Source organism: Lissotriton helveticus, chromosome 12 (genome assembly GCF_964261635.1).
Source record: "Lissotriton helveticus chromosome 12, aLisHel1.1, whole genome shotgun sequence".
Taxonomy (NCBI): Eukaryota; Metazoa; Chordata; class Amphibia; order Caudata; family Salamandridae; genus Lissotriton; species Lissotriton helveticus.
Window position 1 is genome coordinate 909,827,781 of NC_136073.1, and position 27,567 is coordinate 909,855,347.

General features: G+C 49.0%; 1 protein-coding gene across 1 annotated transcript in view; it reads left to right on the forward strand.

Annotated features, from left to right (window-relative positions):
• Positions 1-27,567, forward strand: part of RCAN3 (RCAN family member 3) — an 88,951-nt gene that overhangs the window by 49,310 nt on the left and 12,074 nt on the right. The window contains exons 2-3 of the mRNA XM_078671476.1: positions 13,877-14,101; positions 20,824-20,997. Coding sequence (XP_078527602.1) covers positions 13,904-14,101; positions 20,824-20,997 — 372 coding nt within the window. The 5' untranslated portion in view covers positions 13,877-13,903. The remainder of the gene's footprint in view (positions 1-13,876; positions 14,102-20,823; positions 20,998-27,567) is intronic.

Here is a 27,567-nt window from a genome sequence, read left to right on the forward strand (position 1 = left end):
TCAAAAAATGAAAACAACACCAACTGTGATTTCAGTCTCATTAAATTGTATTATTAATACATAATCACGATTGTGTTTACAACTCTCATGTTAGTTGAGAAAAATTCATTGAAACTTGATGTTATGTTCACATCTACATAATTTTCACCTTACAATTTATGGCCACAAGTTATCATGCCCAATGCATTTCGGGCCACGCGGCCCTTCGTCGGGGGCAGTACCTGAAACGAAACATAAATCTGATTGTCGCTTGATGTAATGGTCTGTCATCATACAGTGGTGCAGTGTGCCACACTAAATTTTAAACATGTATACACTTCCAATCAATAAATCAAAGAAATGTTTTTCTAAGAAAAACTGGAAAGAACCTTGGTCATTGAATATACATAAGCAGACTAAGAATATACAAAGATACCATTTGGGAAAACACATAAAAAAATGCTTCCAAACACATAAAGTTAATTGTATGACCCTGTAATGTGAAGTGACTCACTTGTTTGGCCTAAAATAATACCAATGTCTGGAGATTCAGTAAGATGGTATAGATAGTAGCGAGGTGATTCAGGGCTTCGTATTTTAGTGCTGAAAAAATAACGAAAAGACATGGATAAATATACCCACTTGAAAAGCGGGTTGAAAAATAATGCTGAACGTGTGAATTAGAATGCTAAGAAGGCACACTCACGAGAAGCTTTGTTGCAATCTCAAAAAGCTTAGCGGACAGAAATGTAATGTCGGTTGCTTGGGAACAACAAGTACACCCGACCTAAAAGAAACAGAATAAACCATGGTTTAGACGATCTAATTACTATCAATTCGGTTAAACTCAACATGAAACACACTCTTCCCATTCAGAGGCCAGTGCCATGATATTGCGCTGACATGCTCTCTAGCTAACCTTTATGCAAATCCGACGGTAACAAGAGACCTTATCTCGACCTCATTCCTGGAGCGATTATCTGAAACGAAGGGAACGGCAACAACTAAAAATGTAGTCGCTTACAATTCCGTGATGCGTTCTACCTCAAAGAAACCAATGAAAAAAAGTACCTGAGCATTTCGACGAATACTTCTACGGAACCGGACTGCTATCACCATTCGATCTAGTTTCCCTGACGCGACGAGGCGCCATTAAATGACGTGCTCGAAAAAATAAAGGACGGACTGTGAAAAGAAACGCTAGAAACGCGAAGCCAGGGACAAGCTCAGGAATATATGATGACAAGCCTGCTAAGGCGCCATTTTGTAGTAGTAAAGTGTACATGTTAACAGGGTCATATGAAAATTTAAATACATATACATGGCAATAATGTCACCCTTGACATAACATAAATGAATAATATGAAAAAATATATCAATACATATAACTGTGCTATATCAGCTGTCCTTCTGCATGCAGCGGTTGTGCAGTCAATCATAGATAACAAGTAAGGTCCACTCGATCATTTATCCCTTTGGGATCTTGTGTCTGTAATCTTCGAATCCAGAAGATTTCCCTCTGTAGAAGAGTCTTAGTGAGACATTTGCCCGGTGACGGGGTGACCATTTCGAGGATCTGGAATTTCACCTGCGCAATAGTATGTCTATGGTTCTCCCAGTGTAAGCCTAGACTGCTCTTAGGATTCTTATTTCTGATGGTGCTTTTGTGCTCAGAAATACGGGTTTTCATTTTTCTTTCAGTCTTACCTATATACAAAAGTCCGCATGGGCACTTGAAGGCATATATGACATTAGCTGTGTTGCAATCTGCACTGATCCTAACGGGGATTGTTTCTCCTGTGTGGGGATGCTTCACACAATCAGTCACGATAACATTATTGCAGTGCACGCAATTTTGACATTTTTTCATGCCCTTGTGAGTTTTGGGTGGACTCCTGAACTGACGCTTTAACATTTCTTTAATGTTCCTTGAGCGTTTATAGGCAAAAATAGGCTTGTCACGGAACAACCCTTTGAAGTCAGTCTCATGCTTCAGTAATTCCCAATGTGTGGTAATACTCTTTTTGATCTCATTAGAACTAGTGGAGAATTTGGAAACAAATACCTGCCGATGTTGTTGTTTTTTCACTGTAGGGATAAGTAGAGAATCACGTGATAATTTTTCAGTTTTATCCTTAGCTGTTTCTAGCACAGTGAGAGGATATCTCTTTGAAGCATACTTTGCTGTGATGATGTTCATATTGCTTTGAAATGTTTCGGTTTGTGAACAGATTCTTTTAGCTCGTAGCATCATAGAGTAGGGTAAATTGTTGATGAGATTCCTGGAATGGAAACTATTATACATTAGGGCCGTATTTTTGTCAGTCGCCTTGTGATATACTTCCGTTTGTATTGTGTTCCCCTCCATTCTCACCAATACATCCAAAAATGCAATCTGTTTTTGTTGTATATTGCAAGTAAATTGGATATTCTCATCATACAAATTCATTTGAACGATTTTTTGTTCCAACTTCTCTTTAGTATCTTGCCAAATCAAAAATATATCGTCGATATAACGACAATATAAAATTGTGTTGTCTGTCCATTCTTTGTCATTCCTCAGAAACATGTCTTCATACCTTGCCATATATGTATTGGCGTACGCCGGCGCTCCAGAAAAACCCATAGAGGTACCCTTATTCTGCAAATAAAAATCTCCATTCCACCTAAAGTAACTGTGGTGTAAACAGAAATGCAAAAGTTCTAACAAAATTTTTTTTTCTGCCGGTATCTCCTCTTGTTTCAACAGGGCCCATTCCACGGCCTCTATACCCTCAGAATGTGGGATAGAGGTGTAGAGAGCCTTGACGTCTAACGTACAAATCCATACACTTGAAGTTACCTGTATGTCCATAAGTTTTTTCAAAAAATGAGTAGTGTCCTTTATATAGGAGTACCAACTTTGGACAAACGGTTGTAAAAACTGATCCAAATATTGACCCAGAGGCTCGAAAATGGTGCCGCACCCGGTGACAATGGGACGGAATGGTGGGTTCGAAAGATCCTTATGGACTTTGGGTAACATGTAGATTCCCGGTTGTTTTGGGAAAGAAACTGTTAAGAATTGGCGGGTTTTCTTACTGATCCATTTCATGTTTTCTGCTCGTTCTAAGATACTTTCCAAGGTGGTCTGTAATTCTTTGATTGGATCCTGATCCAATTTAAGATAAGTGTTGATATCTGATACATGTTCAGAAACTTTGGAATCATAGAATGTTTGATCCATGACGACAATTGCGCCGCCCTTATCAGCTTGTTGAATATGTATCCTTTGGTCTTCCGCCAATTCTTTAAGAATCATTTTGTCGTGTTTTGAAAAGTTCAACCGACAGTTTTTATTCGTGTTGATTGATTTTAAATCTTTAAGCACAAGATTCTCAAATGCATCTAGGATTTTATGCGTTGTTGGTGCTTGGAAGGTTGATTTTGATTTGAACTCAATGTATTCAGGAGGATCAATATCTGGTGTTGGATCAGGTAAAGTGGAAAAGAAATATCTGAGTCGCAAAATCCTCATGAATTTAAAAAAATCTACTTCAGTTTCCAAGGAGTTCGTTTGGTAGGTAGGTACAAAATTTAAACCTTTGTTGAGGATTCTGGTTTGTTGTTTGGTCAACTCTTGTGAAGAGATATTAATCACTAAGTTTGTTTGGTGCTCCTCAGGTTCGGTTTTACCACCTCCTTTGCCTCTCCTTGTTTTCCTTTTGTCTTTCCTGGTGGTAGTGTGGCATCCGCGTCCTGGGCGGAAAAAGACGTTTTAGACGAAGAAGCTGCTTCCACTGATGTTGTATCCCTGCTATCAGGGGTTCTTTCAACTACCTTAGGTGGTGCTCTGTTGATATTTGTTTCCCCCTCTGAGGCCACGCTCTCTTGTGATGAAGTGTTGGTGGTTCGTTTGACAAAGGTTCTCCTTTGGGCATACACCTCCGCCCAAGTATACACTTCATTTAATTTGTAGTCCAGAGTATCTCGTTTGTATTTCCTGAGTTTCCCTTCCTGAATCTCTTTTGTGTGTTTGTCCATTCTTCCATTCATTTCCTCAAGAAATTTTGACCAATCATCCGCATCCATTCTGGTCTCAAGGTCTAATTCGATGATTGAAATTTCTTCTGTGATCTCTTTGATGACAACTGATAATTCCTCAATCAACAGTAGAATCAAGTCCAAAGAACATTTATTCAAAACTGCGTACCAGCGGTCCATAAAGTCTTTCTTCATGTGAAAACGAAATAACATGGGTTTTATGGGCATTCTTAGTCCTCTTGGGATTCTCTTTGATCGATGATACTGCACAAGTGTGGATGCATGAAGGCGTTGATTTAAGCGTCTCTTAGTTAAAAATTCAAGTTGTTTTAATTGTTGCGGCAAACTGCTCCCCTGCACAGTGAAAGATCGAATGTCGTCAATCAGGGAATATATTTCCGACGCTTGATCATTTGTGAAGGCTAGAGTTTCATCTCGATTCTCTGTGAGACCTGTGATGGTGTCAAACGACATGTTTATGTTGGGTGCTCACTCCCTGTGGACAGGGAACAAAACAAAATTTAGTAGTGGGAGAGTGCCTCTCCCACTACTAAATTTTACTTAGTTCAGTTGAGACATGTGCCTCTAAAACCTTATCAAGGTAAGGTAATAATGAAATAGGGCGGTAGTTGCCAAGAATAGAAGGGTCCGTACCTGGCTTTTTCAGAATAGGAATGATTTCCGCACTTTTATAGAGGTCAGATTACTCGAACAGTAAATATTGTATTGTGAGCCACACTGGTAAGAACTACATCGCGATTCGCCAGTCTAAGCATCCATTGTATTAAATGTGTTTAAACATATTTGAATGTTTGCACCAAAGAAAGCACTATCTGGAACTTGTTTTTCTTTAATTGCTTTTTTTTCTTCATTAAACAACGTTAATGTCACTGTAAAGAAATTCCTTTGCCTGAATGTTGCCAGTCTTTGCTTTAATGAGGCTTCCTGGCAGGCTCAAACACCCCCATTGCCATTTTTCAAGACCTCTTTCTTTATTAGTGTTTGCCATTTCACTTTCCCTCCAACCACTTTTTTTCCCAACTCTGGAAAAAGGTTTACGTCTGCCATTGTCAGGAGTAAATTTCCAACATTTCTCAGTATGGGAAAAGATTAGAGAAGAGTGGTTGAAAACCCTTAAAACGTGCAATTTAGTAGGTTTGCACAGACTCAAAAGGGCCTTCCAACCCTGGAACTATTTCTTACCACTACCTTCAGCCCAGGTATGTAGATCTGCGGAAACGTGACAACATAAGGGGATTGCAAGTATTCATACACTGCTATGGTATGAGACCTGGCATAATCAGAGAGGCTACATCAGAGCTCTTGTATAACAAGATTGCTGCCATAATTTGTTGCCGCACTACATGGCAACAAATTGACAAATGGATTTTGTTACAGGACAAGTAGATTTAATGAAGCAGTCGGCCCCACGGTCAAGTAGATATTTTATTAAATACCGCACCCCTGCGCCCCAATCAATCCAATCCATCTAGCCCCCCTTATTCAATCCCCCCACTCCAGTCAAATCTACCCCACTCTAGCCCACTCCACTCTACCCCACTTCATCCAATCCACCCCACTTCATCCAATCCACCCTCCTCCAGTTCAGTTCAATCCATTCCCCTCTTTTCTACTCCAGTTCACCCCACTCCAAACCACCCTACTCTAATGCAATCAACTCCACCACAAACCAATCTAATCCACCCCAATTCAGTCCACCTCACCCCTTTTCAGTCCATCCCACTTCAGTCCAATCCACCTCATCCAGCCCACCCATCCAGTCCGCCCAACTCAATCCAACCCACTGTACCCCAATCCAATACACCCCAATCCATTCCATTACCATAATCCACTTGACCCACTGCGCTCGAGGCCACTGCGCTCGAGGCCACTGCGCTCGAGGCCACTGCGCTCGAGGCCACTGCACTCGTGGCCACTGCACTCTACACCACTCTACACTCTGCACCTTGTACGCCACTCCACTCTGACACTGCACTCTACAACACTTTCTGCCACTGAACTCTACTCCCCTGACTCCACTTTACGAAAACTCCACACCACTTTAAGCCATGCTGAACAGCAGCCACACTAGTTGTACAATATGGCAAAAACACATTGCCAAAGCAATAGCTCTTGTATAGGCTAGACCTATTGACTTTACCAATGCTTGTTATTACTTGTAATGACTTGAAGTTGTCACTCCCTCACCCCCCTTCCCCCCATGCTCTCCACAACACTGGGATAAATATTACAGTTGGGCCACATGGTCTATAGTTCCCTCTGACCATCCACAAGAGCGCCACGCACTCGTCTCTCTTCCCCCTCTCATTGGCGGCCGGGCAGGCGACAGCCCTCTCTTCCATAACTCCCTTGTAATATCCTCCAAACATGCTTTCTCTTGCATCGCTGTCCATGCACGAGATGCTAGCTGCGAGGTCCTTAACTTTCTTCCGATGGCCAAACCATTGTTTTAACTACTCTAAATGATAAGGGCCTAGCCCACTACATTAAGCAAAAGATGCTGCGTTACCTATACTGTAGGCGGGTGGATACTGCCCTTATTTAGGAAACACACCTCTCTCCGGATGAATCACAGACGCTACAGAACAGCTGGCTAGCACTATGGATAGTGGCAGCAGGTCGGTTAATGGGTGGTCATGTGGCTAGTAGCAGCAGGCCGGTTAATGGGTGGTCATGTGGCTAGTAGCAGCAGGCCGGTTAATGGGTGGTCATGTGGCTAGTAGCAGCAGGCCGGTTAATGGATGGCGCTGTGGTTAGTAGCAGTAGGCCGGTTAATGGGTGGCGCTATATCTAGTAGCAGCATGCCGGTTAATGGGTGGCGCTGTGGCTAGTAGCAGCAGGCCGGTTAATGTGTGGGGCTGTTGCTAGTAGCAGCAGTCTGGTTAATGTGTGGTGCTGTGGCTAGTAGCAGCAGCAGCCTGGTTAATGTGTGACACGGTGGCTAGTAGCAGCAGGTCGGTTAATGTGTGGTGCTGTGGCTAGTAGCAGCAGGCCGGTTAATGCGCGGCGCTGTGGCTAGTAGCAGCAGGCCGGTTAATGCGTGACGCTGTGGCTAGTAGTAGCAGGCTGGCTAATGTGTGATGCTGTGGCTAGTAGCAAAAGGCCGGTTAATGTGAGACACTGTGGCTAGTAGCAGCAGGCTGGTTAATGTGTGACGCTGTGGCTAGCAGTAGCAGGCTGGTTAATGCGTTGCACTGTGGCTAGTAGTAGCAGGCTGGTTAATGCGTGACTCTGGCTAGTAGTAGCAGGCTGGGGAACGTGTGGCGCTGTGGCTAGTTGCAGAAGGCCTGTTAATGTGTGACGCTATGGCTAGTAGCAGAAGGCCGGTTAATGTGTGATGCTTCGGCTAGGACCAGAAGGCCGGTTAATGTGTAACGCTGTGGCTAGTAGCAGCAGGTCGGTTAATGTGTGGCGGTGTGGCTAGTAGCAGCAGGCCAGTTAATGCGTGCGCTGTGGGTAGTAGTGGCAGGCTGGTTAATGTGTGACGCTGTGGCTAGTAGTAGCAGGCTGGTTAATGTGTGACGCTGTAGCTAGTAGCAGCAGGCTGATTAATGTGTGATGGCTGGTTAATGCGTGACTCTGGCTAGTAGTAGCAGGCTGGTTAATGTGTGACGTTGTGGCTAGTAGCAGAAGGCCGGTTAACGTGTGGCGCTGTGGCTAGTAGCAGAAGGCCGGTTAACGTGTGACGCTGTGGCTAGTAGCAGCAGGCCGGTTAATGCGTGGCGCTGTGGCTAGTAGTAGCAGGCTGGTTAATGTGTGACGCTGTGGCTAGTAGCAGCAGGCCGGTTAATGTGTGACGCTGTGGCTAGTAGCAAAAGGCCGGTTAACGTGTGGCGCTGTGGCTAGTAGCAGCAGGCTGGTTAATGTGTGGCGCTGTGGCTAGTAGCAGAAGGCTGATTAATGCCCAAGGCGATGTCTCTCCCTCTTGTGAGTGTCCCATGCAGTGGCGTAACACAACTCGATGGGGGCCCCTGCAAAGTAAATGGAGCCACCCAGGAGCTCTGAGGCCAGGGGCCCACCACCCGTACACAGGGGCGAGGGGTCCTGGAGCTCGAGAGCCCCCTGCACCGTGGGGGCTGTTCTACGACACTGGCTCCCCGAGATATGTGTGGTGATTCCTAATGGGAAGCGACCATTGTCATGCCCTCCAAACATGTTCTGATGTCGGAGGCTCTACGGGTTTCGCCGGGCTGCCTGCTTTGGACAGAACTGTTATTGTGGGATCCACTCAAGCACCCAACATGTACAGAAGACCCCGCTCTTCGACTGAAGTGCAGATCCCTCCCCCCTACACACACCCACAGCACCTTGAGACCCTAGCGGGTGAGTAGTCGTGCTTTACAAGAAACCTTATGGATCGATTGAGAGATCCTCATGTGATCGAAGATCAAACGTTGATGGATATCTGATGCTTACTTCACAGTCTGACAAGAAGCATTCCTTTCTTATCACATGTCACACTGTCCTATATGGACCTGACCTGGTTACGTCACATGTCACACTGTCCTGTGTGGACCTGACTGGGACACATGTCACACTGTCCGGTATGAACCTGACCTGGTCACGTCACATGTTACACTGTCTTGTATAGACCTGACCGGGACACATGTGACACTGTCCTGTATGGACAGTCTGCTCTGTCCCAGCCGCCCCCTCGCACGCAGTGCATCGCACTGACCTGGCCACTTCACATGTCACACTGTCCGGTATGAACCTGACCTGGTCACTTCACATGTCACACTGTCTTGTATGGACCTGACCTGGTTACGTCACATGTCACACTGTCCTGTGTGGACCTGACTGGGACACATGTCACACTGTCCAGTATGAACCTGACCTGGTCACGTCACATGTCACACTGTCCTGTATAGACCTGACCGGGACACATGTCACACTGTCCTGTATGGACCTGACCTGGTCACGTCACATGTCACACTGTCCTGTATGGACCTGACCGGAACACATGTCACACTATCCGGTGAGCAGGTCACATGTCACACTGTCCTGTATGGACCGTCTGCTCCTTCAGTCACCCCCTCACACACAGTGCACTGCGCTGACCATGTGATGTGACACACAAAAGGTGCTGTTAATGCTTCCTGTGACACAGGTAAAATGCTCCCCAGGCCCTGCTCCAACTCAAGCCTGAGGTTTGTCACCCCTCTAGCCAGGCCTTGAAGCAGGCATGCCCCCCCCCGCCCTAGTGCCCCAATCCATGTGAAACCGGTATCCGTGCTTCTTGCTGGCCCTGGCGTCAGGCTCACCGAGCACGTGTCACACAGATGCTTCTGTCACATTCACTCAATGTATGTACAGAGTAAACATTGTGGAAACACATCCCAGAGGCACACACATGAGTCCAAGACCATGAAAGACTCCTTGTGGATGCATTGCAGCATTGAAATAGACATTAACATCTGCAGAGGTGCCCCGTGACAAGTGCAAAAAGTGCCCGCACTGTGAAAAAATACGCGTTTAAAATGTATACAGGCAAAAAACAACATTCATGTTCTTTAAATCTGAGGGCCTAGTCAAAACCATCTTGTACATAAGGTCTCTCTAGGTGGGACATTGCTGATAACATTTCCAAATATGCTATTAGCCCAACTCAAGGCCTCTACATACAGGCCAAGAGTATGTACATGTCGACGTTTCGACCCACTGAAGCGTGTAAGTTGTACATCAAAGAGGGGGGCTTCTTCAGAACAATAATGAAGGAACACCCTGCATAGTAAATGAACAGCGATTAAGCACAATTTAATTTTTGAATTCCTCAATAATCGGTCTCCTGACATTCAATCCACCATCTCACAGAGTGATATGTAGACCAATGCCCTTGATATCCTCATCCAAACACCAGAAGGGGAATTCTACACCAGCCTCTTTCACATACCTACGGTACACAACATTCTCTTGAGGTAATCCAATCAACACCCAAGGAGCCTCGAGATAAACTTCCATTCCGTCAATTTTTAAGGATAAAATGGAATTGCTTCGGCATGGTTGTTTATTTTTCTGAATCAAATTCATTAATTAAAGGTTACTCGAACATGGATACCCGAGGGTATATGCTAGAAAGAGCGCCTGGTAACATCCCAGGGAGCATTTACTAGAGCCCAATGGTGCAATTTTTCCAGAACCATTTTTGTGTGATACGATACTTGGAGCCCAGGTTCTGTGGTACACAGGGTAACCCCATTATAAATAGTAACTATCATGTGAGCAGAGGTCCTGGCCTGACCTGTGGAATACAGCATCTAGAACCTGTTCTGTGGCTTGGAGAAGTGCACCATCCATTCGGTGGAATCCTCAAGACATTGCAAACTCATTTGCGCCTCCAGGTTTACTTTCCGTGGAAGATATTCTCCCTGACTAGACATTGCCACTCCCAGACACTTATCAAAATTCTGTTGCCACCTTTGCCTGGACTCTAGATTTTGTGTTCCTCAGGTGGTTGATGTAGCACACCGTGGGCACGTTCGTCGTCCTTAAAAGTATGCAAGACCTGGCATTGTCCCTCACCTGGCATCTTACTGAGAAGGATCCAGCCGTTTGTTCTGGGCAGTTTATGTGCGTGACCGCTCCACTAGTCATTTTCCACCAGTTGCTACATTGCCACAGAGCTCCCCCAGACTCATCGGCGGGCTCCTCACTGCGCAATTAGATCTGAGAACATTTCGAAGATCGCACAGACTTTCCAGACCTCCATGTGATCCAGCCACCACTGGATCTCCTCTGGTGTTTTCGGAAGAGAGAGAAAGTGATCTCCCCTGTTGAAGAGAGGTCTTTCCTCTGGGGCAGCTGCTGCCACCGCTGGCTCCCCTCCGGTGCCCACAGGGAGAGTGCAATCTCCTCTCTAGGAGAAGGATCTTTCCTCAGAGCAGCTGCCACCATTCCTGGATCTCCCACCGTGATTCCAGAGAGAGCGAGGGATCTCCTCTGTGTGATGATGGTCTTTCCTCAGGGGCAGCTGCTGCCACCACTGGATCTCCGGTGCTTTCAGAGAGAGGGTGATTTTTTCAGAGGGAGAGAGGTCTTTCCTTCGGAGGAGATGCGGGCTAGCAGCTCCAACTGCTGCCCTTGAAACTTGGAACGCAAACTTCCCTCGTGATTGTCTTTTCTCTTTTGCTTGTTGGACAGCGTGCTCAACTGAAACTTAAAACAGTCACAACAATTAGAAGCCAGCTGCGTTCAGTTTAATCAGTGCTCTCTGGGGCTATCGACTAATCATGGGAAATCGCGTATTATGGCGCAAGGGCTTGGGAAGAAAACTGTGGCTTCCATATCAGTAAAGACTAGGTCTATGAGCAGTGTGGGCCATTTTAATTGTCCTCTGGTCACTTTTAAGTCTTGTGTGTGACAGGGATGTGGTTGTGCAGGTATGTGACAGTGAGCGGGTGTGGTTGTGCAGCTATGTGTTTAATTTTTTATTCAAGAGACGGGGAGATGGTGTCTTGCGAGTTGGCAATGACCGAACCCTTTTGACTCTTGATGGACTCCGTAGAGCTGTGACGTAAGTGTTCGAGCGGAATGCAGTGAAGCCGGGTTTAGAATGTGGAATTTGCGGTTACACGCAGACGAATAAAGACGTGAACTGCTAAGCTCCATGTGTGGCGTAGCCATTGGCGACACCCAGGCTGGCGAGGACTCTACATTTGGGACGTCTTAGTCCCTGCAGAGGGGGTTTGACAGACTGTAAACGTCCTCTGAATGACCCGGAGTAACTTTGATCCAGCGGACACTGCGATCCAGCTCAGAGTTTTCAATGGCTTATAATTGGTTCCTGAGAACTATCTGAAGGTGTCCAAGTCTGTCTCTGGACTGGCAGGGGACCTTTCGAGTGTGGCTGAGAACTTGCTTAGGGTCAGCTGAGGGCTAGCTAGAGATCCGAGGTTCTTTGAGAGCTGATCGAGAACCTCAAAGGGCCAGATGAGAGTCCTTGAGGGTTGGCTAAGGGAGGGAAGAACCAGCTTTGACCCTATGAGAGACAGGAAATGATCTAAATAGTCAGACTGAGAGCCATAGTAAAAGCTGACCGCGTGGCCAAGAGCCAGCTGAGGCCCTCTAGAGCTTAAACAACAAGGCACAGGGTTGTTGTGGGGACTGCTTCTGCCTGTGCTGCAATAACTGTTGGTCACACTTTACATTTCTTGTTCTCTTACAGCAGATGTTAGCCCCAAACAAAGATCACTTACCTTTTATTGGTGTATTATGCCATATTTGCATTACATCATTATAAAATTGAGTGCCACTTATTTATTTATTTATTTAGTGTATTTTGTATAGCGCACAGCTATCCCAACGGGGTGTCCCGGCGCTCCTGTGTGATTGTGTGCTGGATCTGCCTCAGGTAGAACTAGCAGAATAAAAATGATTTCAGGGCTTTTCGGAATGGTAGCTCTTCCTGGATTATTCGGATGGAAGTAGGGAGTTTGTTCCAATGGGAGGCAGCACATACTTGGAACGTTTTACCTCCGGAGCGTACTTTTTTGAATCTGGGGGTGATGAGAAGATTTTTTGAGCTAGAACGAAGGAGTCTGGCATTACTGTAGGGGCGAAGGCAGGAGGAAAGGTATGCAGAGCTCTTTCCCTTAACTGCCCGGTGAGCCAGAATTAGGGCCTTGAATTCTGCTCTTTTTTGGATTGGAAGCCAATGGAGTCTTCGCCGGTATGGTGAAATGTGCTCGCGAAGGGAGATGCCACAGACCAGCCGGACTGCAGCGTTCTGGACCGTCTGGAGTCGATGAAAGAGGCCAGAGGGAAGACCAATATAAAGACTGTTGGCGTAGTCTAGGTGAGAAGTGATCAATGCCTGGACAATTGTTCTCCTGGTGTTACTAGGTAGGAAATTGATGAACTTTTTAACCATCCTGATTTTGGAGAAACACGCAGCGGACACCGTCTGGATTTGTTTATGAAATGAGAGACAAGGGTCCCATCTTACCCCTAGGTTTTTTACTGATTCCTTGGGTAAGGGGGGCATGCTCAGTTCATGGGGCCACCAGAGATTAGTCTAGTGGCGAGGGTTGATGGAAGAAGAGAACCTCGGTTTTTTCGGCATTAAGCCGGAGAAAATTGTCATCCATCCATCGAGCAATGTTACGAAGGCAGTTTTTTGTGGAAGACACCAAGTTTTTTCCCTTGTCTTGAAAAAATGGTAATCCCAAAAATAGTAAGTTTTTTAGAATGTGGACCACTCTAATTCATGCTCTTGAAAGTTAGATTTCAGGTACAGTAGCTGAACTGAGACTTCCAAGCCTTGCGGCTTCAGGCAGGGCGCCTCCGTCTTCACCATAGTGGCACGCTGCCTTAACCATGGGCACCAACATAGTGCCATATTGAAAATAGTCTAGGGCACTTATCTGGTCTCACATAGGAAGGAGCCTGGGTACAAACATGATGCCATTTAGTAAAATGCCTTTGACACACACCTGACCCCATGGGAAGAAGGCAGGGCATTAATAGTTTGGCACAGAGCATGACATCTGTGACACAATCACCTGGTGCTACATAATAGAAACTCGGGGGCACTAACAAAACAAAGTGCTTTCTGACTTTCTTTATATCTAGAAGATAACCGTGTCATTAAACTGTCCCATGAGTAATTGAGGTTTTTTCATGATGAGTGGTGTTGATTATATATTGTGCAGCACCATGAGATTGTCTTTGCCTCCCGACAAGTCGAGTGTGACCTACTCCTGTTGTATGGAGGTTGTGCTGGGCACCAGCGAGGTTGTGATTTTGTATCTCTTGGTTGTCCTCTTCCCATTGCTGTAGAGCGACGACCCCTCCAGTTGAGATTGGAGCAGACATTGATCGTCCGTGTGTCCTGTCTTTATCTGTTGTCCCACAGGTCCTGTTCTCCAGAGATCGGTGCACAATGCTCCGCAACACCATGAAGTCGTGGAGCGACAGCCAGTCCGACCTGTACAGCAGTGACCAAGAGGAGGAGGAAGAAGAGATGATCTTTGGAGAAAATGACGACGACCTGGAAGAAATGATGGACTTGAGCGACCTGCCCTCGTCGCTCTTCGCCTGCAGCGTCCACGATTCCGTCTTCGAGGTCGAGGATCAAAGGGTAAGTCAACGCATGTCATGTTATCTCCTCCAGTCTTCAACAAAAAGGGCATGAGGGTAAGAAATGGTAAGCAACACTTTGCACATGTAATTTACAGTGATTTTCATGTGTAGGGACCATTGTAACAGAGAATGTGCCAAAAATCCAAAACCAATGGCTGAGACTGATGACTCTAGAGCCTTCAGAAGCCAAAGTCTAGTGGTGTGTGAATCTGTTCCCGGCTACCCAATTCTCTTCATGATGGTGATTTCAGCATGATAACGTATCTGTGTGTGTTTCCTTTACCACCACTCATAGCATGCCATGAATGCTAGCGCATTCCACATATGGTGGGCTTGTAGATTCATTGGCCCCGTATTAGTGTGGTTTTCATGCTATTGTCGTGTGCAGGATGCAACCGCCCCACCTTGATCTTTTTCTGTCATCCAAGGTAAGGCCGATCGCTCCTAGTCGTCACCGCCTTCCTTTAGTGGAATCAATAACACTATGAAGGCCTCGGTGTGATGTCACTGTAGCAGAGATAAAAGCCAATGGCATAGAAATCCTCTAGCAGATGGTTCAGAGGGGATGCCGAGTGCTGGCGGGTGGAACCCTTCTCAGTGGAGGTGCCAGAAAGCATCAGGTAGAGCTAAAGGTACCAGTACTTCCAAAAGAGTCCTTAGCAAGACAAAAGGGAGCCGCAAAAGTAAGACCAGTGTTTATGATCCCTCAAAAAATATCAACTGAAACCATGTGACGCAAAGACCAATGTTGTATGCCTTTATTTTTTTTAAATTCTGTTTATTAAGACAAAAACAAGCTTCAGATACAAGCAAATCTCCATATATAAATACAAAGCATATAAGAGACGTGGCAAATGACAGGCATTTTAGAACGCAGTATACAGTTACAGTGTAGGCAATGCCGCATGCTACCCTCTAGAATATATCCCTAAACCCTCCCGGAAAACCCATTCCTACCATTCATGTTATGCCTTTCTTATGGGGAAAAGAGACAGAAAGCAAAAGGAGTGAATGAGGAACAGATTTAGGCAACAAACATTACAACATTAAAAAAACGTTGATCTTGGGCTGAGGTGGATTCCAAAAACCCTTCCCACAAGACAGAACATGTGCGAAGCCTTAGAACCATCACTCCGCTCTCACCGCGTTCATCCTCCACAGTCAAAACTCCAAGACATTGTTGCAAACGAAGCAGAACCATGGGTTTAGAGGATCAAACATCGACCTTGAGAAGAGGATTGGGCATGGACCATGAGCGACCTGCCTCATTAACATTCAGGATATCATTCACAAAAGAGTTAACAACTCGCTCTGATCAGTGGCCATCGGCTTAGAGGATCGGACTGGACCATGGGATTCTCACTAGCAGGACTACTGGATCAAAAAGGAAAATGGGTGCATTAAAAATAAAAAAAAGTGCACTTGATTTAAAGACTATGATAGCACTGGTGGTCTGTGTCTGTTGACCGTAGGAGGCAACCATCCCCGTGATGACCAGCAATCAGAGTATCAATTTGGATCTACTCATTAATGTTAATGAGGTAGGTCGCGTTGCGATGCACCCTGATTCCATATTTTGAGAACCAACCTGTTTATACATGGGTAGGTTTGCAAAATAATTTAGTGGTTGCAAAAAATTGGTACTGAAATTACAACTTTTTGTAATCACATTTTTTAACATCAGCCCCTTATTGAAGTGAGCAAAGTCCTCATGGAAGCTATTTAAATGTATTTTAAGCTGTTATTAAAGTGCCTGGATTCTGAAGCTACTGGTCATGAGGGGCATTTTTATAGCTGCATTCGTGGACCAGATCCAAAGAGCGCATGAGATTTCAAGGTGTGCAATTCTGTTACCTAGGGGGTGCTTACTGCTCGCCCTCACCTCCCTGAGAAGCCTTACTGCTCACCCCCGCCTCCCTGAGAAGCCTTACTGCTCGCCCTCGCCTCCCTGAGAAGCCTGGCTGCCCGCCCTCGCCTCCCTGAGAAGCCTGGCTGCCCGCCCTCGCCTCCCTGAGAAGCCTGGCTGCCCGCCCTCGCCTCCCTGAGAAGCCTTACTGCTCGCCCTCGCCTCCCTAGGAAGCCTTACTGCTCGCCCTCGCCTCCCTGAGAAGCCTTACTGCTCGCCCTCACCTCCCTGAGAAGCCTTGCTGCTCGCCCTCACCTCCCTTAGAAGCCTTACTGCTCGCCCTCACCTCGCTGAGAAGCCTTACTGCTCGCCCTCGCCTCCCTGAGAAGCCTGGCTGCCCACCCTCGCCTCCCTGAGAAGCCTTACTGCTCGCCCTCGCCTACCTGAGAAGCCTGGCTGCCCGCCCTCGCCTCCCTGAGAAGCTGGTGACTGCTCGCCATCGCCTCCCTGAGAAGCCTTACTGCTCGCCCTCGCCTCCCTGAGAAGCCTGGCTGCCCGCCCTTGCCTCCCTGAGAAGCTGGTGACTGCTGACCCTCACCTCCCTGAGAAGCCTTACTGCTAACCCTCACCTCCCTGAGAAGCGTTACTGCTCGCCCTCGCCTCCCTGAGAAGCCTTTCTGCTCGCCCTCGCCTCCCTCTGAAGCCTTACTCCTCGCCCTCGTCTCCCTGAGAAGCCTTACTGCCCGCCCTCGCCTCCCTGAGAAGCCTTACTGCTCGCCCTCACCTCCCTGAGCAGCCTTACTGCTCGCCCTCACCTCCCTGAGAAGCCTTACTGCTCGCCCTCGCCTCCCTGAGAAGCCTGGCAGCCCGCCCTCGCCTCCCTGAGAAGCTGGTGACTGCTCGCCCTCGCCTCCCTGAGAAGCCTTACTGCTCGGCCTCGCCTCCCTGAGAAGCCTTACTGCTCGGCCTCGCCTCCCTGAGAAGCCTTACTGCTCGCCCTCGCCTCCCTAGGAAGCCTTACTGCTCGCCCTCGCCTCCCTGAGAAGCCTTACTGCTCGCTCTCACCTCCCTGAGAAACCTTACTGCTCGCCCTCGCCTCCCTGAGAAGCCTTACTGCTCGCCCTCGCCTCCCTGAGAAGCCGGTGACTGCTCGCCCTCGCCTCCCTGTGAAGCCTTACTGCTCGCCCTCACCTCCCTGAGCAGCCTTACTGCTCGCCCTCACCTCCCTGAGAAGCCTTACTGCTCGCCCTCGCCTCCCTGAGAAGCCTGGCAGCCCGCCCTCGCCTCCCTGAGAAGCTGGTGACTGCTCGCCCACGCCTCCCTGAGAAGCCTTACTGCTCGGCCTCGCCTCCCTGAGAAGCCTTACTGCTCGGCCTCGCCTACCTGAGAAGCCTTACTGCTCGCCCTCGCCTCCCTAGGAAGCCTTACTGCTCGCCCTCGCCTCCCTGAGAAGCCTTACTGCTCGCTCTCACCTCCCTGAGAAACCTTACTGCTCGCCCTCGCCTCCCTGAGAAGCCTTACTGCTCGCCCTCGCCTCCCTGAGAAGCCGGTGACTGCTCGCCCTCGCCTCCCTGTGAAGCCTTACTGCCCACCCTCGCCTCCCTGAGAAGCCTTACTGCCCACCCTCGCCTCCCTGAGAAGCCTTACTGCCCGCCCTCACCTCCCTGAGAAGCCTTGCTGCTCGCCCTCACCTCCCTGGGAAGCCCTACTGCTCGCCCTCGCCTTCCTGAGAAGCCTTACTGCTCACCCCCGCCTCCCTGAGAAGCCTTACTGCTCGCCCTCGCCTCCCTGAGAAGCCTGGTTGCCCACCCTCGCCTCCCTGAGAAGCCTTACTGCTCGCCCTCGCCTCCCTGAGAAGCCTTACTGGTCACCCCGCCTCCCTGAGAAGCCTTACTGCTCGCCCTCGCCTCCCTGAGAAGCCTGGCTGCTCGCCCTCACCTCCCTGAGAAGCCTTACTGCTCGCCCTCGCCTCGCTGAGAAGCCTTACTGCTCGCCCTCGCCTCCCTGAGAAGCCTGGCTGCCCGCCCTCGCCTCCCTGAGAAGCCTGGCTGCCCGCCCTCGCCTCCCTGAGAAGCCTGGCTGCCCGCCCTCCCCTCCCTGAGAAGCCTGGCTGCCTGCCCTCGCCTCCCTGAGAAGCCTTACTGCTCGCCCTCGCCTCCCTGTGAAGCCTTACTGCTCGCCCTCGCCTCCCTGTGAAGCCTTACTGCTCGCCCTCGCCTCCCTGTGAAGCCTTACTGCTCGCCCTCACCTCCCTGAGAAGCCTTACTTCTCGCTCTCACCTCCCTGCGAAACCTTACTGCTCGCCCTCGCCTCCCTGAGAAGCCTGGCTGCCCACCCTTGCCTCCCTGAGAAGCCGGTGACTGTTCGCCCTCACCTCCCTGAGAAGCCTTACTGCTCACCCTCCCCTCCCTGAGAAGCCTTACTGCTCGCCCTCGCCTCCCTGTGAAGCCTTACTGCTCGCCCTCGCCTCCCTGAGAAGCCTTACTGCCCGCCCTCGCCTCCCTGAGAAGCCTTACTGCTCGCCCTCACCTCCCTGAGAAGCCTTACTGCTCGCCCTCAGAAGCCTTACTGCTCGCCCTCACCTCCCTGAGAAGCCTTACTGCTCGCCCTCACCTCCCTGAGAAACCTTACTGCCTGCCCTCGCCTCCCTGAGAAGCCGGTGACTGCTTGCCCTCGCCTCCCTGAGAAGCCGCTGACTGCTCGCCCTCACCTCCCTGAGAAGCCTTACTGCTCATACTCACCTCCCTGAGAAGCCTTACTGTTCATCCTCACCTCCCTGAGAAGCCTTACTGCTCGCCCTCACCTCCCTGAGAAGCCTTACTGCTCATCCTCACCTCCCTGAGAAGCCTTACTGCTCGCCCTCGCCTCCCTGAGAAGCCTTACTGCTCGCCCTCACCTCCCTGAGAAGCCTTACTGCTCGACCTCACCTCCCTGAGAAGCCTTACTGCTCGCCCTCACCTCCCTGAGAAACCTTACTGCTCGCCCTCGCCTCCCTGAGAAGCCTGGCTGCCCACCCTCGCCTCCCTGAGAAGCCGGTGACTGTTCGCCCTCACCTCCCTGAGAAGCCTTACTGCTCACCCTCCCCTCCCTGAGAAGCCTTACTGCTCGCCCTCGCCTCCCTGTGAAGCCTTACTGCTCGCCCTCGCCTCCCTGAGAAGCCTTACTGCCCGCCCTCGCCTCCCTGAGAAGCCTTACTGCTCGCCCTCACCTCCCTGAGAAGCCTTACTGCTCGCCCTCACCTCCCTGAGAAGCCTTACTGCTCGCCCTCACCTCCCTGAGAAACCTTACTGCCTGCCCTCGCCTCCCTGAGAAGCCGGTGACTGCTTGCCCTCGCCTCCCTGAGAAGCCGCTGACTGCTCGCCCTCACCTCCCTGAGAAGCCTCACTGCTCATCCTCACCTCCCTGAGAAGCCTTACTGCTCGCCCTCACCTCCCTGAGAAGCCTTACTGCTCATACTCACCTCCCTGAGAAGCCTTACTGTTCATCCTCACCTCCCTGAGAAGCCTTACTGCTCGCCCTCACCTCCCTGAGAAGCCTTACTGCTCATCCTCACCTCCCTGAGAAGCCTTACTGCTCGCCCTCGCCTCCCTGAGAAGCCTTACTGCTCGCCCTCACCTCCCTGAGAAACCTTACTGCTCGCCCTCGCCTCCCTGAGAAGCCTGGCTGCCCACCCTCGCCTCCCTGAGAAGCCGGTGACTGTTCGCCCTCACCTCCCTGAGAAGCCTTACTGCTCACCCTCCCCTCCCTGAGAAGCCTTACTGCTCGCCCTCGCCTCCCTGTGAAGCCTTACTGCTCGCCCTCGCCTCCCTGAGAAGCCTTACTGCCCGCCCTCGCCTCCCTGAGAAGCCTTACTGCTCGCCCTCACCTCCCTGAGAAGCCTTACTGCTCGCCCTCACCTCCCTGAGAAGCCTTACTGCTCGCCCTCACCTCCCTGAGAAGCCTTACTGCTCGCCCTCACCTCCCTGAGAAACCTTACTGCCTGCCCTCGCCTCCCTGAGAAGCCGGTGACTGCTTGCCCTCGCCTCCCTGAGAAGCCGCTGACTGCTCGCCCTCACCTCCCTGAGAAGCCTTACTGCTCATCCTCACCTCCCTGAGAAGCCTTACTGTTCATCCTCACCTCCCTGAGAAGCCTTACTGCTCGCCCTCACCTCCCTGAGAAGCCTTACTGCTCGCCCTCGCCTCCCTGAGAAGCCTTACTGCTCGCCCTCGCCTCCCTGAGAAGCCTTACTGCCCGCCCTTGCCTGCATGAGAAGCCGGTGACTACTCGCCTTCCTGAGAAGCCAGTGACTGCTCGCACTCACCTCCCTGAGAAGCCGGTGACTACTCGCCTTCCTGAGAAGCCGGTGACTGCTCGCCCTCTCCTCCCTGGGAATCAAGGGTATAAAGGCTTGTACTTGTCCCGGTTTGCGGAACCATCGCAGGACCGACCAAGGGGGACCAGAATCAAACGGACCTTCTCTCTTGTAATTAAATTAACACTAAATAAGGGCAGCATTCTCTCTTTAGAAACGTCCTGGGCTAAGAGCATTAGAGGGCCCTTGACGCCTGGCCACACCCGCCCACTCCCACCAAGTACAAGTCATAAGCAGCTCCAGGCAGCAAGAGGACATTTTCCGCCAAACTCCAGATGTCTAATGTCCGGTGTTTTGCAGCTTCCCATGTGAAGGGAGGGGGGGGACATATAAAGATCATATCATGTAAATCTGAGACAGGTAGGACAATGCCAACCTCTGGTCCAGGGGGCATGCAGGGTCAGGAATTATATGCTAATAAGTTGGGGTTCTTTTTCTACACCTGCTTCTAAATGCTGATCTATTTATTTGCGACTGTGACCCACCCTCTATAAATGTTAATTCTCTCTCTTTCTCCGCTAGGAAAGATTCGAGGCACTTTTCACCATGTACGACACCCACGTCACATTCCAGTTGTTTAAAAGCTTCCGGAGAGTCCGGATAAACTTCAGCAACCCGGAAGCAGCAGCCAGGGCGCGGATTGAGCTGCACGAGTCGGACTTCAATGGCAAGAAGCTGAAGCTCTACTTTGCACAGGTAGGTGGCCACAGGGGGTACAGCTCTGCTCCAGGGAACAATGCCCTCTTCCATGCCATCCCAAAAAATACAGGCAGGCTTACACTCGCACGGAGACTGCAGAAAGGATCTGTGCTGAGTGGTAGGTAAAGAATTGCCTTCCAATGGTGATCACCAGAAAAAATGACAAACTTGGCAGAGATTTTACCTTGAACGCAGTGCACCCCCTCCATCTGTAAAGAGGGGCACAAACAGTAAAGTGCAGAATCAAATGAAGCTGGGCGGACATCCTCCGAGTAGCCACACTGACCTGTCCTCTGCTTTGTTGTAGTCGGTATGTTAGGAATCTTAAGAGTGAGATGTTAACTTAATTATGGTCTCAACTTCTACAGGAAAAGCACTGTGTCAGAGTGTAAGTATTTATCAGTTTCTGGATTTAAATGTGGGAATTGAGGCAAAAATAATAGTTCATTACTAATCGCTAAGCCATCCATAGCAATGGAATATGTAGACACATTTAGAATCCCTGAAGATGGTTCTCTTGTTTCTCAAAGTGAAACAGAAGCTGATCTTGGCCGACCAATAACGCTTCACCCAGAGGGTGAATTCAGTGAGTCGATAGAGAGCTGACGGGTGACAACTTACCTCTTGTGAATCACTTACTAATCTGCTGAAGGCCAAGAAAAAGTAGAAGACCTCCAGGGTTCTGTCACAGAAGACAAGTTCACTGTTCATTGTTGTATTAATATATGGGAACAACAGAACACAAGGCCCTGCGCACTCTACCCTAAGCCAGCCTCCGCTCTGGCTTCAAACGTTTACGACAACTAGTACTGGAGTGTGTTACACGGTACTACTGTAACAACCCTCTTACGGAGAATCAGCCATGTCTTAATAACTGCATGTCCTTTTTGTAATCAGTTCAACATGCCAAGCACACTCCTATTACAGGGCTGCATTTACAACAGATCCGAACCCCTCTCATCTTGCTAGAAAACTTAATTGTAAATGATGTTGCTGCACTGAAGCCAATTTCACAACGACCCACCAAACTTACAGTATGCGTAAAGAAAAAATTACGTAATCGTCTATTTAATCTTATTTGACATATCAAACTAGTCCACTGCATCATTTAACAGTTCAATCAGAGAGATAACTGCACAGGTCTAATTCACTGCATGCATCTGTTGATACAGAAATGTATGGAACTCTTTATCGACATTTAGACCACACTCCACAGCACTCAGTGTGTCAATCCACCGTGTCTCTCTACAGTGGAGTTTATCTTCTCGATCTCCTCCTCTGTGGTGTTTCAGGACATGATAAATCCCTAATAATGGGATCTGGGGAATCCCCTCAATTTGATGGTTCTCAGAGAAGTCTGCATTAGTAGGAGATGTATTGTAACTTTGTGATTGGTAAATAAACACTTTTCTTTGAATAGGATTGCTGGTGTTGAGACATCTAACCTTACTCCTCACGCTCCGGTACTACAGATCCACTGTTGTATGTGAAGCAGGCAGTCTTGCTCCAACGGAAGGAGGGTTTCTGCTTTCTCTTTCAGTAAGACGTCATCGGAGACTGCGTCAGAGCAAAAGAGAGAATGAAGCAGCGCATCAGCAAAAATACCTGGGTTCAACACTCGGAAATGTGCTGCCCTCTGTTTTATTCGGAGAAATGTATGTGGAGTTTACAGCTGAAACATCTGAGTCTTAGGAGAAGTTTAGTTCCTTAAGCACCCTTCACAGCCGAACAGGAGCTAACAGTCCTGCATGCAGCATGATTGCTAAGAGCATTTGAAAGCCAGGAACCAGAAGGTGGCACCCCCATAATCCTTGTCGTGAGTCACCCGGCCGGATTCATGTGGAGGGCAGGAGCAGTGGCACGAGGATATCCAAGAACCCGTAGAGCAGGGAGTCACGGATCAGTAGGGTGAGAGGTAGGGAGGACCAGTGGTGGCCTGGGTGTTGTTGGCACAGGTGGAGTTTCCAGGGTACAAACTGACAGAGCTTCAGGGATTGGACAAGGAAGAGCCGACCTGCTGTAAGGCTGTCACTTCTGGCCTAGATTAAATTGAAGCAGTCGGAAGAGACGACACCTCACAGTGTACATCGGTTGCGTGGTTCCCGCTGGGGGTAGCTTTTGTGTACCTTTGGTGTCCTTGCACATTGTTGTTTTCTTCTCTAGTTGACATATATCTTGGAGTTCTGTAACATTCTTGGCACTGAAGATGCTGAGGACAGAGCTTTGTCTCTCTGCCTTTCCAACCCTCTGCCTCATTTTCCTTTGGTTAAATTGCGCAACCCAGGGATGCAGCTCCTGGTTTGTATGGATCCCACAGGATCGAAGATTGGCTGATTAGCATCTGGGCTTCTACCTCTACTCCCACTTCTTCCGAGTGTCTTGATAATAGTACAATTGCTTCTGTTGATGAACAAATTCCTCGTACCATGATCCATCTCTCTACATCCAGGTAGAACTGGCAACTTGTAAGTGCAAAGCGTCTCTCTGCTCTTACAGCCAACAGCGCGCGAACAAGCGCAAGGAAACTGTTGTAAATAAGTAAGTTGCCACTTATTTATATTGAAAGCTGTAGTTTAATAGAGCACAAACAGCAGTCTACCTAACGCTTGCTGGCCAGGCACAAACTGACTCTAGTAGGATTCCACATGAGTCAGAGCCAGCTAATTCTAGAATACAGACTAAGAGCATAGATAACAAAGACCATAGAGTTGAATGAAATAAATAATTAATTTACAACAGAAACCTCACATCTTAGTACCAACAGTCTGCCTGAAGGAGAACAACAGGAAAGAGTGGCCTGGAACATGCGGTGAGACCAGGATCTGCTTTGCACCAGCAGAGATCATTTCTGCTTTCATTGGACAGGTCACAGCAGCGCCTCCCTGATACCGGACGCCTGTGATGCGTCGTGGACACAGAAGCAGGGGCATGGGGCTCGGCGCAGAACATTGGTTTTCAGACCCTCCCCGTCCACTTGTCCTTCCTCTCTGCTTAAGTTGCCTTTCTTGGTGACCTGCAAGTAGAGTTCCTTAATCCCCACAGGATTAAGGAACCGGGCCATTACTGCCAGGACCTGGCTTCACGCCTGGATATCAGCCCAGTTTTGGATCGCCCGGTTGGTCATTTTACTGGTTTCCTGGTTTCCTGCCCAGAGGGAGTCTCCATTTCCTGGATGTTTCCTTTGTGGGCACCAGGCGAGGGCGAGGTGCCCTCTGTTGCGGCCTTGAATCCTTGCCCCAGGCCTCCCTGTCCTTGGGGTCAGTGCCTCATGGAGGGTCATTTCATCGGGGTGCTGACTGCTTCCTGGACTGACCCTAGTGGGGTCCCTTGCAGGGACTACATAGGGCCGCCTGCTCGGCCTTTCCCATCCTTTTGTGGCTCTCTACTGCCTGGCTGTCTTATCTTCATTGGGTGGTAGTTTTGCAAACAAAGCGTTCGAGGCATGTGGGCTGCTGAATTCACATCTTGTGCATAGATCGCCGCCTAGTGTTCGGTCCGGATGATTGCACCTTGTTGTCCTGGAAGAGTCTTCGAAGTATCACGAGATAGGTGGCTCCTCCCCTGGACTACAGTGCGCATGGGCATCCTCTCCATCCTCAGATTGTTTTTTTCCGCCATTGGGTTCGGATGTACTTTTCTTTACTCCAGTTCGGAAACTTTCCACAGGCCAAAAGGCCTTCGGGGTCGTCGGTATTGTTTCGATCGGTGCCCGGTTCTTGTTCAACGCGTCAAGAAGTGCCGCTTGGCCTTTTCGACACCGGAGGCCTGATCGTCAATAGAACGGAGCCCGTTCAAACGATGCCCCCTTTGTAACTCAAAGTACCCGCACATCGATGTACACCCGGTGTGCAACAAGTGCTTATCACCGGAGCACGACGAGAACAACTGTCTAGCCTATGCTCGATTCCGGTCGAAGAAGACGCTTAGACTCCGACGTGCAGCGAGGCAAACGATGTCGAAGCCAGCGCCAGACCCGGTGAACATATTCGATGAAGACGACTATGAGATCGTCGACGCGGAGGATCCAGAACAGCAGTTGGATCCCAGCTCGGAGCATGGCTCCGACTATTATGACGAAGACGAAGACAGCGTCGAATTGGAAAACATCGTCGAGGTAAGGAACGACGTATCCCCCGTCGGAGCCGTTGATGACGACTCAAGTGATGAACCAGGCCCAACAGTGGGTACTGGCCCCGACATAGACACTCAAGGACTTTCAAAGGCTCAGGTCGAGGCATCGCCACAAGGCCTTAGCCAAGATCGTGATCACATTTCTATAGCCCCGCGTCAAGGCCCGGCTAAGAAAACAATACATGAGCCATCAGTTCCATTACTAAAACTGAAACCGAAAGTTGTCAAGCACGTAACCAAACCGAAAGTGCTGAAAACAGTCCTTAGCTCGAAGGCCTTGAATCCATCGGAGTCGACAAAGAAAACAAGTGTTGACGCCCCTTCGGGGTCAAAAGTAAAGAGTGTTGAACCGAAGATCGGGGCGCTGAAGTCCGCCATTAAATCCAAAACCGTCGATCCGAAGACGTCGACGTCAACGTCATTGGACAGCGACATCAACAAAGGACTCGAGCCTCAAAAAAGTCTCGATCCGAAGCGTCCGGTCAACAGACCACAGCTTGTCAAAGGCCTCGAGTCGAAAGCAAAGGGCGCCTCGAAAGGAACACGTCGAGTCAAGGCAAAAAAGTGCGCCTTCGACTCCGCAAGCACCGAAAAAGGCGCAAACCCAAAAGACTGCTAGCGATAATACTAAGTCGGTCAACCCTACATCGACGCCAGCGCCGAAAAAAGTCGCCCTCTCGAAGGAAACACCAATAAAGTTCGGACTACCACCTACTGCACGTCCAAAATCGCTCGATCCGACACCAACGGTCGACACCCCTCAACCAGTGTTGTTCAGAAAACGGGGCCAACCTTCTGAAGAGGACGTTGTGTACCAAGAGCCCTCTTATGATAACCAGTCCAAATTCCATATAGACTCAGAAACTGGTAAACTCACTATTTATCAGAGAAAAATCAGATCTGACAATACTTTGGAATCTTACAAAATTCCACTAAAAAAGAAAAGGGATTCAACAACCTCACCTGTTCTTTTTGAGAATGTGCGGTACTATAGCCAAGAGACTTCGGCATATTCACCCACACCCAATAAAGAGGATATTACCTATGATCCTGAAGAACAATATCATTATCCTATGGACACTGATCAGGATGACCAAACTCAAACATGGGCAGACCCTGCTGACCAGGGAGACTCACAGACTATTCCTGATACTCCCTCTTATCCAGTGAAAACAACACCAACAGAGGATACTGCTGCGTTCAACGCTTTAATTGAAAGGGCAGCCTTTAATCATGATGTGGACATGCACGCTGACCCTGTTGAAGAGGATTTCCTGTTTGACACTTTCTCCTCTTCTGAAAAGTCTGTTAAAACTTTGCCAATGTTAAAGGGTGTCCTTAAGCATGCTGGGGACATCTTCAAGGAAACCACTAGAGCACGGGTTATTAACCCCAGAATTGAATGGAAATACAGAACAGCGCCTGTGGACCCTACATATATTAAGGGTCAGCTGCCGTTAGACTCTTTGGTGATCTCCAATGCCCGAAAGCTTGCCAATTCACAGACTACGGGTGATGCTCCTCCTCCAGACAAATAATCCAAAGTGCTGGAAGCCTCTGGAAAAAGGGTGGCTGCTCAAGCAGCTAATATCTGGAGGATCTCTAACACACAGGCCCTATTAGCCAGATATGATAGGGCACATTATGACACTCTAGAGCAACTGCTACAACATTTGCCAGAGCCTTACAAGGAGGGAGCGGCGATGCATATACAGGAGGGTAAACTCATTAGCGACGCATCCATTAAGTGTGCGCTAGACGTAGCAGACACTGCAGCAAGGGCCATCAACACAAGCGTCATGCTCAGGAGGCATGCTTGGCTGCGTATCTCCGGGTTCAACCCTGAGAGCCAAACCACATTACTAAACCAGCCAGTAAACCCAGATTTTCTTTTTGGTCCTGATGTGGACACAATCTTAGAAAAAATTAAAAAAGACACGGACACAGCCAAATCCATGGGTGCCCTCCAGTCCCAACAATTTAGAGGTGGTTCCTTTCGTCGCTCCAATAACAGAGGAGCTACAAGGGGACAGGCATCACAACAATCCACGTATAATAAAGGCAGCACGCAAACCACCTACAATAAAAATACTAGAGGTGGCTACCGTGGAAACAGCAGCAAAGGCAGAGGACGTGGGAATAACAACACCAGATCCTCCGCCACTAATAAACAGTGACGCCTTGTCACTGCCCCCGGACCATGTAACAACGGTCGGGGGGTGATTACAACAGTTCCTGCCCGTCTGGGAGAGCATTACCACAGACAGGTGGGTGAGACAACTTATTCAGTATGGCTATTGTCTAGAGCTAACATCCACTTCACCCAACATACCCCCAAAACACCGTCCTATGTCGGCGGAGCACATAGACTTATTGCAGCAAGAGGTAATCAGCATGCTACAAAAAGGGGCTATAGAACTCGTCCCTATACAAGAA